This window comes from Melanotaenia boesemani, chromosome 5 (assembly GCF_017639745.1).
Source record: "Melanotaenia boesemani isolate fMelBoe1 chromosome 5, fMelBoe1.pri, whole genome shotgun sequence".
NCBI classification, from domain to species: domain Eukaryota; kingdom Metazoa; phylum Chordata; class Actinopteri; order Atheriniformes; family Melanotaeniidae; genus Melanotaenia; species Melanotaenia boesemani.
In genome coordinates, this window is record NC_055686.1 from 527947 (window position 1) to 545387 (window position 17441).

The window sequence follows — 17441 nt, forward strand, 5'->3', positions numbered from 1 at the left end:
TTCTCTGCTGCTGGACTAGTTTTTATTTATATCCAGGTTAAAGACCCACCTGTTCTCTGCTGCTGGACTAGTTTTTATTTAGATCCAGGTTAAAGACCCACCTGTTCTCTGCTGCTGGACTAGTTTTTATTTAGATCCAGGTTAAAGACCCACCTGTTCTCTGCTGCTGGACTAGTTTTTATTTAGATCCAGGTTAAAGACCCACCTGTTCTCTGCTGCTGGACTAGTTTTTATTTAGATCCAGGTTAAAGACCCGCCTGTTCTCTGCTGCTGGACTAGTTTTTATTTAGATCCAGGTTAAAGACCCACCTGTTCTCTGCTGCTGGACTAGTTTTTATTTAGATCCAGGTTAAAGACCCACCTGTTCTCTGCTACTGGACTAGTTTTTATTTAGATCCAGGTTAAAGACCCACCTGTTCTCTGCTGCTGGACTAGTTTTTATTTAGATCCAGGTTAAAGACCCACCTGTTCTCTGCTGCATGGACTAGTTTTTATTTAGAGTCCAGATCTGGATGTACATGAAATGTGTGTACAAATACATTTCCTTACCTTCTTCAAGTCTCTGGTTCTGATGCTGCACCCGTGTCTTCCAGCTGAACCGTACGTCAGGCTGTACTCCACCACGCCCCCTGCTGGTCGCCATCCCGCCATGTTGGTCTGCAGAGTCTACGACTTCTACCCTAAAACCATCAGAGTCAGCTGGCTCAGAGACGGACAGGAAGTCACCTCTGATGTCACTTCCACCGATGAGATGGAGGACGGTGATTGGTACTACCAGATCCAGTCCCACCTGGAGTACACACCCAGGTAAGTCCAGCTCCTGGTCCAGTCCCACCTGGAGTACACACCCAGGTGAGTCCAAGTCCTGGTCCAGTCCCACCTGGAGTACACACCCAGGTAAGTCCAGCTCCTGGTCCAGTCCCACCTGGAGTACACACCCAGGTGAGTCCAAGTCCTGGTCCAGTCCCACCTGGAGTACACACCAAGGTGAGTCCAAGTCCTGGTCCAGTCCCACCTGGAGTACACACCAAGGTGAGTCCAAGTCCTGGTCCAGTCCCACCTGGAGTACACACCCAGGTGAGTCCAAGTCCTGGTCCAGTCCCACCTGGAGTACACACCCAGGTGAGTCCAGGTTTAGATCCAGTCCCACCTGGAGTACACACCAAGGTGAGTCCAGATCCATATTCAGGTCTCGAGCTGGATCAGGATCTTAATGATATATCAGGTTCATGATGGTTTTCAGCACCATGAAGTGGTCTATTCGTTCTGTGCTGCATCACCATGGCAACAGATGCAGAAAAACTACCTCGATCTGGAGCAGGTTCAAGTATCCAGACTGGCAGTGAAGGAGAACCACTCAAGGTCCCTAAGCAAGATTCCAAGACTGGAATCTAAAAACTATCAAAACAGGATCTACCAGGGTTCTACCTGGTTTCTACCTGGTTTCTCTCAGGGTTCTAACAGGGTTCTAACAGGGTTCCAGAGTTTCTGGACTTCGTGGTTCAGTTTCATGTCAGTGACGTTGGTTTGTGTTGGTGCAGGTCTGGAGAGAAGATCTCCTGTAAGGTGGAACACGCCAGCCTGAAGGAGCCTCTGATAAAGGACTGGGGTAAATACCTGTCTGGTTCTACACCTGTCTGATCTACACCTGTCTGATCTACACCTGTCTGGTTCTACACCTGTCTGATCTACACCTGTCTGGTTCTACACCTGTCTGATGTACATCTGTCTGGTTCTACACCTGTCTGATCTACACCTGTCTGATCTACACCTGTCTGGTTCTACACCTATCTGATCTACACCTGTCTGATCTACACCTGTCTGGTTCTACACCTGTCTGATCTACACCTGTCTGATCTACACCTGTCTGGTTCTACACCTGTCTGAGCTACACCTGTGTGGTTCTACACCTGTCTGATCTACACCTGTCTGGCTCTACACCTGTCTGGTTCTACACCTGTGTGGTTCTACACCTGTCTGATCTACACCTGTCTGGCTCTACACCTGTCTGGTTCTACACCTGTCTGGTTCTACACCTGTCTGATCTACACCTGTCTGGTTCTACACCTGTCTGGTTCTACACCTGTCTGATCTACATCTGTCTGATCTACACCTGTCTGGTTCTACACCTGTCTGATCTACACCTGTCTGAATCTACACCTGTCTGGTTCTACACCTGTCTGATCTACACCTGTCTGGTTCTACACCTGTCTGGTTCTACACCTGTCTGGTTCTACACCTGTCTGAGCTACACCTGTGTGGTTCTACATCTGTCTGATCAACACCTGTCTGGCTCTACACCTGTCTGGTTCTACACCTGTCTGGTTCTACACCTATCTGATCTACACCTGTCTGATCTACACCTGTCTGGTTCTACACCTGTCTGATCTACACCTGTCTGGTTCTACACCTGTCTGGTTCTACACCTGTCTGAGCTACACCTGTGTGGTTCTACATCTGTCTGATCAACACCTGTCTGGCTCTACACCTGTCTGGTTCTACACCTGTCTGGTTCTACACCTATCTGATCTACACCTGTCTGATCTACACCTGTCTGGTTCTACACCTGTCTGATCTACACCTGTCTGGTTCTACACCTGTCTGATCTACATCTGTCTGGTTCTAAACCTGTCTGATCTACACCTGTCTGGTTCTACACCTATCTGATCTACACCTGTTTGGTTCTACACCTGTCTGATCCACACCTGTCTCACCTGTGTGTCTCACCTGTGTGTCTCACCTGTGTGTCCTCAGACCCGTCCATGCCTGAGTCAGAAAGAAACAAGATCGCCATCGGAGCCTCAGGACTGATCCTGGGTCTGATCTTATCTCTGGCTGGATTCATCTACTACAGGAGGAAGGCCCGAGGTTAGACCTGTTTACAACCAGTTCTGATCAATTTAAAACCAGTTCAGTCCAGTTTAGACCAGTTTAAAACCAGTTCAAACCAGGTTAAACTTGTTTAAATCCAGTTTGTACCAGTTTTTAACCTGTTCAGATCAGGTTAAACTAGTTTCAAACCAGCTGAGACCAGCTTAGACCACTGTTAAAAAACAGTTCAGACCAGTTTAAACCACTGTTAGACTGGTTCAGACCAGTTCAGACTAGTTCAGACCACTTCAACACCAGTTAAAGTGGTCTAAACTAGTTTAAACTTGTTTAAAGAAGTTCAGATCAGGTTAAGCTAGTTTAAAACCAATTCAGACCAATTCAGACTACTTTAAAAGTAGTTTGGACCAGTTAAAAACCAATTTGGACCAATTCAGACTCTTTAAAACTAGTTCTGAATAGGTTAAACTATGTTAAAACTAGTTTAGACCAGTTTAGACCAGTATAAAACCAGTTCAGAGTAGTTTAAGACCTGTTTAACACCAGTTTAGAACAGTTTAGACTATTTTAAACAAGTTTAGATCAGGTTAAGCAGGTTTAAAACCATTTCAGGCCAGTTTGGACCAGTTTAAAACCAGTTTAGACAAGTTTAGACAATTTTAAAACTACTTCAGAGCAGTTTAAACTAGTTTAAACCAGTTTTTCCTCTAAAACTAACCTGTTATCCAGCAGAACAAAGAAGAATCAGTACAAACCACAAATAACCTGCATAAACTTATTTACTTTAAAGCTGATCATCCTGCATGTCTGTGTTGTTACCGCAGCATGAAAACCGCTGGTCCTGGAAGGAAAGGGGATCTGGAAAGGGATCCTTTATCCAGATAAATCCAGTTGTATCCGGTTGGGTCTCAGTTGTGTTGAGTTGGATGTTACTTAGAAGAAGGAGGCCGGTTCCTTCTCTCTGGGTTAGCGATGTTAGCAGCGAGGCTAACCAAGCAGCAGGAGGTTTTTATTTACTTTTTATTTTGTTTTTTTAAACAAAAAAAGACAAAAACAAACAAAACAAAAACACATTTAGCTTTTTTTTTTAATCCTAATCTAAAACCTAAAATCGGATAATAAACCGTTATATAATTTCCCTTTTTGGTCTCAAGTATCCTGGCGGTGGGATCCATCAGAGGTCTGGTTGGAGGGGAGGCAGGATGAAGGAAGTCCAGGGGGGTCATCCTGAAGCTGGGGGAGGTTGGTGGGCGTGGCTTCCTGGAAAGGAAGTTAGTTTCCTTTCACAGTAAAAGCGTGTTTTATCTAGAGATGGAGACTTGGTCCTGAGGTCCTAACAACGACTCGGACTTCAACCAGTAAAAGAACCAGTCTAGAAGATGTTAACGCAGATGGTCAGAACCGGTTAAACCACCATCAGACAACTTCAGTCCAGTTTCAGAGTCTCTCCAGACCAGTTTGGACCAGTTTTCTATGTTCAGCCTCAATTTAAACTCATCAGACCAGTTTAGTCTAAACCAGGTCAGGAGAGTCTGAACCAGTTCAAGAGAGTTTGTACCAGTTCAGGAGAGTCTGAACCAGTTCAGGAGAGTTTGTACCAGTTCAGGAGAGTCTGAACCAGTTCAAGAGAGTTTGTACCAGTTCAGGAGAGTCTGAACCAGTTCAGGAGAGTCTGAACCAGGTCAGGAGAGTCTAAACCAGTTCAGGAGAATCTGAACCAGTTCAAGACCAGTTTGGACCAGTTCAGGAGAGTCTGAACCAGTTCAGGAGAGTCTGAACCAGGTCAGGAGAGTCTGAACCAGTTCAGGAGAGTCTGAACCAGGTCAGGAGAGTCTGAACCAGTTCAAGAGAGTTTGTACCAGTTCAGGAGAATCTGAACCAGTTCAGGAGAGTCTGAACCAGGTCAGGAGAGTCTGAACCAGTTCAGGAGAGTCTGAACCAGTTCAGGAGAGTCAGAACCAGGTCAGGAGAGTCAGAACCAGGTCAGGAGAGTCTGAAACAGTTCAAGAGAGTCTGAACCAGGTCAGGAGAGTCTGAACCAGGTCAGGAGAGTCAGAACCAGGTCAGGAGAGTCAGAACCAGGTCAGGAGAGCCTGAACCAGGTCAGGAGAGTCTGAACCAGGTCAGGAGAGTCTGAACCAGTTCAGGAGAGTCTGAACCAGGTCAGGAGAGCCTGAACCAGTTCAGGAGAGCCTGAACCAGTTCAAGAGAGTCTGAACCAGTTCAAGAGAGTCTGAACCAGCTCAGTATTTGTTCATTCTCTCTCTTCTCTTTTTCTCAGGTCGTATTCTGGTTCCTACAAACTGAGACTGGATCCTGGTCCTGGACCTGGTCCTGGTTCTGGTCCTGTCAGATGTAGAACCAGCTGCTGCTTTAACCTGCCTCCTCCTCCTCAGCATAAGATGATCCTGGTTGGACCGGACTGATGTAAACCTGATCCAGAACTGGACTAACAGGTCTGAACCTGATCCAGGACCCTCACAGTGGTCCTCCATCAGGACTCAGTCCTCTGACAGTCCTGGATCAGGTGTGATCTGGACTGTGGTGTGTGCTTCTCTGTGTAAATCAGTGTGTTCTATAACATGTAATCAGATCTATTGATGATGATCAGCTTCATTGTTTTACTGTTTTCAGTTTTTAATAAACAGAAACTCTCCTGTCTGCTTCAGTCTGGTCTCTGGGTCTCGTTAACACCATCGTTTACAGACCAGGTCAGACCTGAATGAGGTCTGGATCAGAGCAGAGACATCACACAGTAAACCGGATCAATATCAGCTACATGTAGATCAATAAGATGAAGATCAGAGTGATGATGATGTCAGAATGTTGTATTGTTGTAAAGTATAGCTTGAGTACGTAAATAAATCCTGTATTTTTTATTATTTTAATTATTATTCAATCAGTACAAACAGTAGGTACAGGAAACATGTTGCACATAAACTACAACAAGCACATTTTCAGTTAAGGCACTAAAATATTTAAATTCCATAATAAAGATATAAAAACAGTCACAGAACCAGTTTTAAGAGCAACTCAGTCCATGAAGCACCATTAACTTCCTTTCGGTTTGTTGTTAATAGCGTCCCAAAATCTACAAACTATATACATAAACCGAAGGGTAGCCATGAAAATAAAGTGTACATTTGTCACTAGAAATCAAAACGAAGACAAAGCCACCATCGATCTTAAAATAGACACATCATAGACATAACATAAAGACATAAAGGTCATATCATGAACTCAGTCATGACAACTCAGTGTCTGTGTCAGCATGCAGAGCATGAGAAACAAGGAGTGATCAGTGATGAAGAGTGGTGAGTGAGATCATGCAAATACGACCTCGCCTCCACGGAGGCCAGAGGCAGACCAGGGCCAGAGACCCGGGCCCTCAGCAGCAGCCCCGGACCACCAACCCAAGCCACCCCACCACGGAGACGACTCCAGCCCCACCCGAAGGGCGGCAGCGGAGAGCCCCAGCAAGAGCCCCCCACGGTCCCGGGGCACAGGTCCCAGTGGGCCAAGATCAGCAGCCGCCGGCCCCGCCAGGGACCGGCCCACCCAGGGCAGCCCAAGCGAAGGGCCCAGGGCCCCAGGAGCCCAGAGGCGGCCGCCCCACCCCCCAAAGGCATAGGGCCCGCAACATGCCTAGGAGGGCCAGCCCCCCCAGACAGCCACCCAGCGTAGGCCAGCACACACCCTGATGTTCCAGCCGCACACCCCGGGAACCAGGGTGCTATCTGCCCCCCCCAATCTGCACCCCATATGACCCCACACTCACACCCTCCCACAGTCACGTCACACATAACCCCACCCACCATGCCCATGGGGGACACCCCAGCCCCCACCCAGACCCACAGCACACCACCCCTAGCGAAATTCCCTCTGGATGTTGAGCCTCTAGTGGCATTAGGCACTCCCGCTCCCCAGTAGGTCCGCCAGGAGAGGCCGCCCCCCCACGACCGGGCCATACAGGGACTGCATCTAATGAGCTGCCACCGACCCCAGAAGACATCCACCCACGAGACACCCAAGGGGGAAGGAGAGGAGCGGATGAAGAATAACGGGAGAGCACCACCCCCAGGTCCACCCAGGCCCCCCACAGGGTCATGTCATCCCTCCCCACCTACTCACCTATGATCTTACACACTCCTACTCATCCTAGCACATGCATACGCACACACACACATATACCTCCCCACATACATCATTCAAAGCATAGACACACACACAACATACAAGCATCCCTGTCTCACACCCCAGCACCTCCCCCTATAATCCCCCAAATCCCACTCAGCCCTCCTTCAAACCCCTACACCCCCCCTGCCCCCAGGCCATACCCTGGGTCCCAGGGTGTCAACCAGACACCAGGGCATGCACCAACCCACACCACGGCAGCACATCCGGGCAGGCCCAGACCCCCGGCACATACGGAGCCCACCACCCCGGAGGGAGGAGGACCACCCCCGGGCACCAGAGCCCAGAACCCCCGCCCAGCCCGCCCCAGAATAGCCCGGCCACGCGGCCCAGGACCGACGCCCACCAACCCAGGCACCACCAGTGGCCTCACCCCCCGCCACGAGGCCACTCCAACCCCTGGCCCCCACAGCCCCCGACAAGGCCAGACCCAGAACCACCCCCACCGCAGAGCAGCCCGGTCCTGCACCACGGGCAACAACAAAGAACCCGCAACCACCAGTCACTCCCGACCATTTCTCAAACCCCATAGCAACGAGGTCACAGTCCTCCACCTACACTAAGTGATGGAACTAAGCACAGGGGACCAGAGGGAATGAGATTCAGCTAAATGGTTCTTTAAGGAGGCAGATGTGGTCTACTAAGTGGTCTACTCGATGGCTGATTTTAGTTTGTTGTTAAAATGGTGAAGAGTAAAATCACACGATGCAGGTAAATTCTTTGGTTTAAAATATCAGTAAAATTTGCAGCCACTTCAGAAGTAATACTGAACTTGTCACACAGCCAGATGGTCTCTGTGAGGTACATATACCCGACGGTCCAGACGTAAACACAGAGGGAGGTCGCGGTTTCGCCTTTTGGGCGGCCATATGCTTCGCTGGTTGCTCTTGTGAGTCCAAAGCCTCGATCCTCATCGTTCTCAGTTTGATGTTCTACACCGAGCTTCGAATGGGTTCTCCACGGTGTCAACCAGGCCGAGAACGACCCTCCAGCCGTGTAATATTACATTTACACTTTCCCAGTTTACTCACCGAATCCACTAAATTCTCAGGTCACTGTCAGCTAGATTTCTTTCACACGAAAATAAAGGCTTCATGTGTGCTGGGCTAAATGTTCCCCAATCATTTCCCCCTGAACGTCAGTGATACTTGGTTCCTAATGTCAATATCACGGTTGGGTTGAACGGGTTGAAATAACTTCATTTCTGTCACTTTGTAGTTCAGACATTTCCCTGAAATTTTAACACAGCACAGCGTACAACTTTAGGCCGACATCCTTTCAGACCTACTAGTCTAATTTAAGGACTGTTTAAGGTAATAAATGCATGTTTGCTAATTCAAGACTTTTAAGACTTTTTAAGATCCCGCAGGAACCCTAGAGTTAATGTGTACACACGTTATTTAGTAAGGTTCGGACTTTAACACATTAATTAATTAATTACAATTAAATTAACATATTTTATTTCAGTTTGTGGTCTAAACAACTCAGAATGTTTGTCAGTTTACAATTTCCAGGACACAACTGAGACACATGTCAGAGCAGCTAAATCAGTGATGCTAATTTAGCTACGTTGGTGCTATATTTAGCGTCTAGTGACTCTACTTCAAAGAAGCAACTAGCGACACATCTAGAGACCTTTTCTGGTGTTATTGGAGACTGAAAGCAGGTTTACTTCTTCTCAATGAGCAGCTAGCACCAGCTAGCTTCAGGCTGATAAACCAGGTGATATAAGTTCATCTGATGGTGGAGACTGAGCTGCAGTGGAAGTTTCTGAACCCAGTTCTTAGAAAGAAGAATTTTATTTATCTTTTTATAATCCTTTATTAGTCCCACAGTGAGGAAATTCTTTCTCTACAACCCATCCTAATGGGGTTCTGGCAAGATGGCGGACTGAGTGAAAACTCTTACTTGCTCTCTTCATAAAGTTCCTCAGAAGTGATTTTCTTACTTGTCGCAGTAATATTTGGGGATACAGCCTGAAATATTAACTTATATAAAAAAGAAAAGGTAAACAAGAAATGTCAGTGAACGAGACGACATTCAGCCCTGGTTGAAAGTCTCGTTCACCGACATGACATAAGAAACACGAAGCGCTGCTTCAATATGATTACACACCAGAAAACATGGAAAACTAACTCCGGTCCTGAGAAACAAATACACCAGTTAAGTGCTGCCGTGCTAGAAAATGGGGCAAACCGAACGATGAACTGTCCCTCGAGTTGATTTTAACAGCGATAAATTAGCTGGGTACACAGGAAAGGAGGCTGGAGGATATAACCCTCCAGATAAGAACAGCACAGTGATCGGCAGCCTTGCTAAGGCTCTGGAGTTCAATGCTGCTGAGCTTAAAGATGCAAATCTAAAGTACAGACTCTGGAGAGCAAAGAGAAAATGCAGCGCTGAAAGACAGAGCAGGAGATTACAAACACGCTGGAACCTAGGAATTAAAGGTATGAAAGAACGGACTAATGAAAACACTCGGAACAAAGTGGTTTCTCTGCTAAGAAAAGTGGCTCCGCAGTGGGAGCTGAAGATGAGGAAGATGAGGAATACGGTGCACCGGGTGGGTCACAAGGAAGATGGAAAAAATCAGCAGATTATTGTCCAGTTCGTGAGGCGCCAGCACAGAGATGAGATTTAGAACAACAGAGGAGTCTGAAGGAGGACTGGAATCCGTTTCACCGAACCACAGACAAGACGGAAAGAGAAGCTGTTTGGCCTCAGAGACTGGAGGCCAGAAAAGCTGGTAAGAAGGTTCCTTCCAGGTCGTTTTGGCATCTTCAGAGGTCAGCATATATAAGAAATGTACCCTGAAGGTAACTACACTGTGTTTAGAAAAGAGAAGTTTGAAACTACCTAGAGGATCCTCAGAGTTAAATACACATGTACAGTTATTATTTTATTTTTATTCATTTTCTGAACCGCTTGGTCCATTAAGGGGGAAGCTGGAGCCTATCCCAGCATTAACAGGTGAGAGGCAGGTACACCTGGACAGGTCACCAGTCCATCGCAGGGCCGAGACATAGGAGACAAACAACCACTCACACTCACAGGGAGAATTTAGAGTGACCAGTTAGTTGGATTATTGCAGTGGTAAATATAGAGCACTCTCTTATTCTCTTAATAAATGTATGCGGGCATAATAAAAAGAATCAGAACAAGACTTTGTTTGAAACACAGAAATGATCAGATTATAATATTTCATCCTCTATAGTGGGCGGGGACTTTAAATTGGCCCCAGATGACTGGTTAGATAGATGCTCTTCTCCACCAGCCATCATCTCAACCGTATTTAGCATCGTCTCCTCATGTAGCAACACATGAAGTCTAATTTATCTCCAGATCTGTGAAGCTTTAGATTAGTGGGAACATATATGATGCTATATGACTGTTGCTATGGTATGATTTATAGAAAATGTAAATATTTCTCTGGTTGGATTGAAGCCGTCACCCAGTCTGCTGCTTTACAAATGTTCCTACTGGAAAGAGGAGGACAAGTCCAAACTACTGACCTGACCTACGTTACAGAGACAGCTGAGAAAATAAATTTAAACTATTTTTATTTAATATTATTATTAATAACTCAGAACTTTTTTTCTATTATATTAATGTTTTTTTCTCCAACAGTCAATTACTTCAACACTCAGCTGCTCGCATCCTTCCTCAGGGTCACCTGGACGTGTTCAGGTGGGGTGGGAGGGTCTGGCAGCATCTGCTTCGGCTGCTCTCGTGTCTGTTTAAACAGACGGGATGTTTTTTAGCAGCTTGCTAATCGTTTCCTGTGTTGACTATTTGAATAAAACAACAGCTAAATGAATAAAATCAGAGTTTTCTTCAGAAATATGAGCTAATATGGAGCAAAGTGAGCAGCTTATATGGACAAAGTTTAGAAGAGACAACAAGCTGATGTTCCACAACTTTCCATCAGACGAGCTGACCGACCACCTCGTCTCTGGAAGAAGTGGGGGACGTACTGTCCCCCCCTCTGTTCTCTCTCCAGTCTCAGCTTTTTCTTTTTAAACGTCCTGATTTCTGAGGCATCCTGCTGTCTTTGCATCCACTTGCTGTTTGTCTGTTGCTCTGTTTACGTGATTGTAAGTTTATCATTGAGTATTAGATAATTTTGTTAGTATTACAATTGTATTGAGACCCTTCTGGGCCCCTAGAATCCCTCCCTTTACCCCCCTTTTCGGCGCCCCAGTACACATGACCACCTTCCAACTGACTTATTTGGTATTCTGGTAAAAACTCAAGTGAAATATTTAGGAGTAATTATTTCTACAGATCAGAAAATGAGAGAAAACCTTAACATTGGAAGGTTTAAAGAAGGTTAAGTCTTTACTTAACTCCTGGTTGCAGCGGAATTTGTCCAATTACATCACTTTTAAAAACATTTTATGGTTTCTTTGAGCCTGAGCTTTTAAACATAGTAAATTACTCTCTACAGACGGGCGTCTTCCCTGCTGCCTTTAAAACGGCGGTGGTGAGGCCCCTTCTGAAGAAGAGGAATTTACAGGTAGACAATCTCGATAACTACCGTCCTGTATTCAACTTACCTTTTTTAAGTAGAATTATTGAAAAACTTGTCTTTATGCAAGTACATGAGTTTTTGCATAAACATAATATTTTAGAAAAATATCAGTCTGGTTTTAGGACAAACCACAGTACCGAGACGCCCTTTTAAAAATGGTTAATATTCTTAGATTTAACTTAGACTCACAGAAACTTTCTGTCCTGGTTTTTACTGGATCTCATTGCTGCCTTTGATACAGCTGATCACCAGATTTTACTAGACAGACTCAGAAGTCTGGTGGGCCTCTCAGGTACTGTTCTTAAATGGTTTTATTCCTGTCTCACAGATCGACAGTTTTATGTAAGTATGGATACCTGCTCCTCAAGGATCCATAAAATCCAATGTGGGGTTCCCCAAGGATCAATTTTAGGCCCAATACTTTTTAATGTGTACATGTTACCTCTTGGGGATGCCATCAGGAGACACGGCGTTGATTCCACAGCTATGCTGATGACACGCTGCTTTACATCACCATGTCTCCTGACGACCTGGAGCCAGTTAACGTCCTCAGGACACACATCTATGCTGATGACACACAGCTTTACATCGCTGTGTTTCCTGATGACCTGGAGCCAGTTAACGTCCTCAGGACACACAGCTATGGTGATGACACACAGCTTTACATCGCCGTGTTTCCTGATGACCTGGAGCCAGTTAACGTCCTCAGGACACACAGCTATGGTGATGACACACAGCTTTACATCGCCGTGTCTCCTGATGACCTGGAGACAGTTAACGTCCTTTTAAACTGGATTTTAGATATAAAGTCATGGATGGCAGAGAACTTCTTACAGCTCAATCAGGACAAAACTGAAGTTTTAATTATCGGTCCCGAGGGCAAGAGAGGGATAATTTTACCAAAACTACATAATTTTAATCCCTCTCAGTGTGTGAGAAACCTGGGTGTTCTTTTCGACTCTGAGCTTGATTTTATTCCACACATCAGAAATGTCACAAAGACAGGATTTTATCATCTTAAAAACATCGCCAGAGTCGCCCATTCCTCTCTCTTGCCAGCACGGAGGTACTGATGCTTTTATTTCTAGTAGATTAGATTACTGTAATGCCCTGCTCTCTGGTCTTCCTAAAAGTCCATCTTAAACCTACAGCTACATCAGAACTTGGCGGCATGAGTTCTGACGAGGACCAGAGGACAGGACTACATTACACCAGTTTTTAAATCGCTGCATTGGCTCCCCGTGTATCTTCTTTGTGTGTATTTATCCATGTTCCTGCGTGCAACTGTTATTTCTTTTTAATTTGTTTACTGTTTTTTCTCCCGTTATGTAGTTTCATTTTGTTTTGATATGGATGAATTGATTTTTTCATTTAAAGCACTTTGTGTTGCCCCAGCATGAAAAGTGCTTTATAAATAGTTATTATTATTATTTTTATTATAAACTTTGGCCGAATCACAAAAATAGAAGCTCAGTCTAGAATATTATACCTGCCTTTTCCTATTTCTGGTAATCTAATAAAACCAATCAACTAAACTGTATTTGATTTCATCTGGAAAAATAACCACCATTACATCAGAAAGACTGACAGTTAAATCAATTGCTGACAGCGAGCTGAACGTTATTGATTTTGATTCAGTTATTGGCATGTTAAAATTAAAATGGTTACTAAAATTTCTGATAAATAAAGATATTTTTTGGTAATAATGTACCTGCATCTCTGCCTGCCAGAATGTTTCAGTATTTTGGGACAATTTCAGGTGAAGATGCATCAATCCAGCGGTTGGAAAGACGGGCAGTTCCAATTCTGAGCAGCTCACCATCAATGGTATCGGTAAGTGTCGCTACTGATATGAATTCATGCTTTACTGTTGATGCAGCTAACGCTAATGCTAACGCTAATACTAACGCTAATGCTAACGCTAATACTAACGCTAATGCTAATGCTAACGCTAATGCTAACGCTAATACTAACGCTAATGCTAACGCTAATGCTAACGCTAATACTAACGCTAATGCTAATGCTAACGCTAATGCTAACGCTAATACTAACGCTAATGCTAACGCTAATGCTAATGCTAATGCTAAGGTACGAGCTTAAATGTTTAAGCCCTGTAATGTACAAATGAGCCCCGTGTTTTCTTTTTATAAGTGGGTGAAGTGCTCAGCTACATAAATCTGATCAACAAGATTGTGGCGCGGACAGCTGCAGCGACTTCACGCTCTCCCGACATAGAGGTGTTTTTTGTCATGTAAGTCGCAGTGTTTTTGTAAGTCTTCGTCATGTCTACCTGTCCTGAGGCGCACCTACTGTCGTGAGTTTTTGCTCGACATCAGCAAAACCATAAATTTGGACTTAAACTCTGCACATAAAGAGGAGCTACGAGCCTGTGGTCTGCCCCGAACCCCCACACCACCACCGAGCCCCAGCCCTGCACCTCGCCCAGAGTGGAGGCGTCACAAACGGCGTGAGCGCAGACAAAAGCGGGGTAAACGCAGAGGCATCCGAGCCAGGCTAGCAGCTAACCCACACAAGCTGGCTATTCCCTCCATCACGCTGGCGAACGTACGCTCTTTGGACAACAAACTGGATCACATACGACTATTACGGACTACTCAGAGGACAGTGAGAGAGTGTTGTGTTTACGTGTTTACGGAATCATGGCTCAGCAACAACGTAGCGGACCACGCCGTCCAACTCGAGGGTCTAACATGTTACCGGGCGGACAGAGCACTCGCCGAAGAAGGTAAAACCCGTGGCGGCGGTCTGTGTGTTTACATCAATGACGCGTGGTGCCATGACGCTGTTGTGGTCTGCAAATACTGCTCACTGTTAGTGGAGTTTATGATCATGAAGTGTCGGCCGTTTTACCTCCCGCGGGAATATTCAGCCATACTAATGACAGCAGTCTACGTGCCTCCCAGCCCCAACAATAACAACAGGAGAGAGGCAATGAATGAACTGTATCTACACATCAGTGAGCAGCAGACAGTCCACCCAGATGAGTTCCTCACCTTGGCTGGGATTTCAATCACGCAGACCCAAAGAGTGTGTTTCCTAAAATATACAAACACATTGACTTTCCAACACATGGGAACAACACTTTGGACCAAGTTTATTCCACTTAGAAGGGGGCTTACAAGGCCCCACCCTCCCCCACATCGGAGCCTCAGACCACCTCACTATCATGCTAATGCCTGCATACAGACCACTGGTTAAAGTCACCTAACCAGTTCGCAAGCAGGTACAGGTGTGGCCAGAGCGGTCTTCAGAGGCACTAAAGGACTGCTTCTATAGCACAGACTGGAATGGTTTTAGACAGGCTGCCACCAACAATAACAACACGAACGTTCAGGAGTACTCAGACTCAGTCACCGCCTACATCACCAAGTGTATTGAGGATGAAACAGAACTAAAGACCATCTCTGTGTTTATTGTCTGCACCTTGGGTCTGTGTGAAAAGCAATTTCGATCCTCTGTATGTCTTGTACATACTGCAGAATTGACAAATAAAGTGACTTTGACTTTGAAATGTTTTTATTTAACATATTTTATTTGCAGATAAATGTACATGTATCTCAATTATTCCACAACAGTTTTTTTTTTTTTTTTTTTTTTTTTTTTACATCCAGAAGAAGCCCCACCCCCCACCCGTGCTGCCGTATCAATCAAAGACATCCAGAACATAGATGCGTATATCAAATGAAAGTTGGCACATTTTGAGAGAGAAAAAAAAAAAAAAAAAAAAAAAAAAAACCCCGAAAGCCAATATGCCAATATAGTGCGTACAAACAGATTCAACCATACAGTATATACACTTAATTTAAACAGAAGAAATAAATAAATAAATAAATAAAATGAAATAAAATAGTAATAATAATAATAGGTAAAAAAATTAAATAAAAGAAATAAGTACCTGTGTACCAAAGTCGTGCAGGTGGATGATCATGGAGATTTGGGTCATCAGCTTATAATTATCGGTGCCTTCATTTTCTTATCTTAGTTCAGCGGGAGGACATCATGTCTGTTAATGTAGGACATTAAGGGGTTCCATGTTTCATAGAATTTTTGAGTCGACCCTCTAATACAAAATTTTATCTTCTCCAACTTAAGATATAGCATAAGGTCTTTCATCCAAGATGTTGTTTTGGGTGGTTGTACAGATTTCCACTCCAAGAGGATCCTTCTACGAGCAAGGAGGGTTGAAAAGGCAAGAACATTTTTAAGTCTAGTTGTCAACGGTGCACCCTCCCCTGGGACACCAAAAATTGCCATTTCAGCACTAGGTTCAATGTCTTTATTAAAAGCTTTAGATAACGTTTGAAATATTTCACTCCAAAAACAGTGTAATTTGGTGCAGGACCAGAACATATGGGCCAGGTCAGCTCTCACCACATGACAACGCTCACACATTTCACTCACATTTGGGTAAATCTTGGAGAGCTTAGCTCTGCTATAGTGGACTCGATGGAGGACCTTGAACTGAATTAAACCAAGGCGAGCGCATGACGTTGATCCATTGACTCTGTGTAATGCATCGTTCCACACCACATCAGAGATATCCTTCCCAAGCTCCCCCACCCACTCCGCCCTGATCCCATCAAGAGTCTCATTATTGAGTGATAAAATGTGGTTATATATATTTGAGATGAGACCCTTGCAGCGTAGGGGGGATTGCAAAATGAGATCTATTCCGTTCTTTGGTGGTAAACTGGGAAAAGTTGGACTAATAGTTCGAACAAACTGGAGGATCTGAAGATAGCGGAAAAAGTTAGAGCGTTCTAAGTTGAATTTGGTGGAAAGAGCATCGTACGTGGCAAAAGTCCCATCTATGTATAGGTCACTCAGTTTACTTAAACCCGCTCCTTGCCACTGAACAAAGCCTGGGTCTAGTTTAGCTGGTAGAAAGGCATGGTTATTAAGGATGGGGTATTGGAAAGAGTGATCTGGCAGATTAAAAGTTTGTCTAAATTGTGACCAAATCTTCAGGGTGGAGATTACAACGGGGCATGAAGAATATTGTCTAGGAGAGAGTGGTAATTTTGAGGTAACCAGGGCAGGAAGTGACGATGATGTGCAGGTATGACCTTCTAACTGACACCAGACAACATTTGGAGTTTGAATCCAATAGACAATTTTTTGTAGGTTTGCTGCCCAGTAATAGTACATCAGATTAGGCAGACCCAGACCCCCTTCTGCTTTATGCCTCTGAAGGAGGACTTTACGAATTCTGGGGTGTTTGTCTTTCCATAGAAAGGAGGTGATTACTTTATCAACAGATCTAAAAAAGGATTTTGGGAGAAAAACTGGGATATTTTGGAAGAGGTACAAGAACCTGGGCAAAATATTCATCTTAATACAAGCGATTTTTCCTGCTAGGGTTAAATTAAGAACACTCCAACTTTGAAGGTCATGTTTAAGATTATTAATCAGGGGAGTGAAGTTTTTATCGTACAGACCCGAAAAAGAGCGTGCAATATGAATTCCTAAATATTTAAATCCTGATTTACAGAGAGGGAAGGGCAGGTCGTTTTTCTCAATTTGAAGGGCTAGGTTATTAATTGGAAAGCATTCACTTTTTGAAAAATTTAATTTGTAACCTGAGAAACTACCAAATTGATGTAAAATATCTACAATGCTAGGAGCAGATGCTACAGGGTCTGAGACGTAAAGTAGTAGGTCGTCTGCATATAAGGATACTCTGTGCTCTACATGTTTTCTTAAAACTCCCTTAATGCATTTTGAAGTTCTTAGTTTAATGGAAAGTGGCTCAATTGCTAAAGCAAAAAGAAGTGGGCTAAGAGGGCAGCCTTGCCGAGTGCCCCTAGACAGAAAGAAGTATTCGGAACACACTTTATTAGTAATAACTCTTGCTTTAGGTGACATG

At 44.6% G+C, this 17441-nt stretch overlaps 1 protein-coding gene across 4 annotated transcripts in view; it reads left to right on the plus strand.

The window, feature by feature from the left end:
- The first annotated feature begins 421 nt into the window (after nt 1-421).
- LOC121639456 (beta-2-microglobulin-like) overlaps nt 422-17441 on the plus strand; it is a 192340-nt gene continuing 175320 nt past the window's right edge. The window contains exons 1-5 of one of the 4 annotated variants that reach the window (XR_006010166.1): nt 422-807; nt 1542-1609; nt 2755-2868; nt 3654-3834; nt 5111-5490. Coding sequence is in view for 1 of the 4 variants with exons in the window: in XM_041984686.1 (XP_041840620.1) it covers nt 524-807; nt 1542-1609; nt 2755-2868; nt 5111-5136 (492 nt within the window). In the remaining 3 variants the exon portion in view is untranslated. Of the gene's footprint in view, nt 808-1541; nt 1610-2754; nt 2869-3653; nt 3835-5110; nt 5491-12491; nt 12500-17441 lie in introns of those variants that run through there. The other 3 variants (XR_006010165.1, XR_006010164.1, XM_041984686.1) reach the window with 3 other exon arrangements.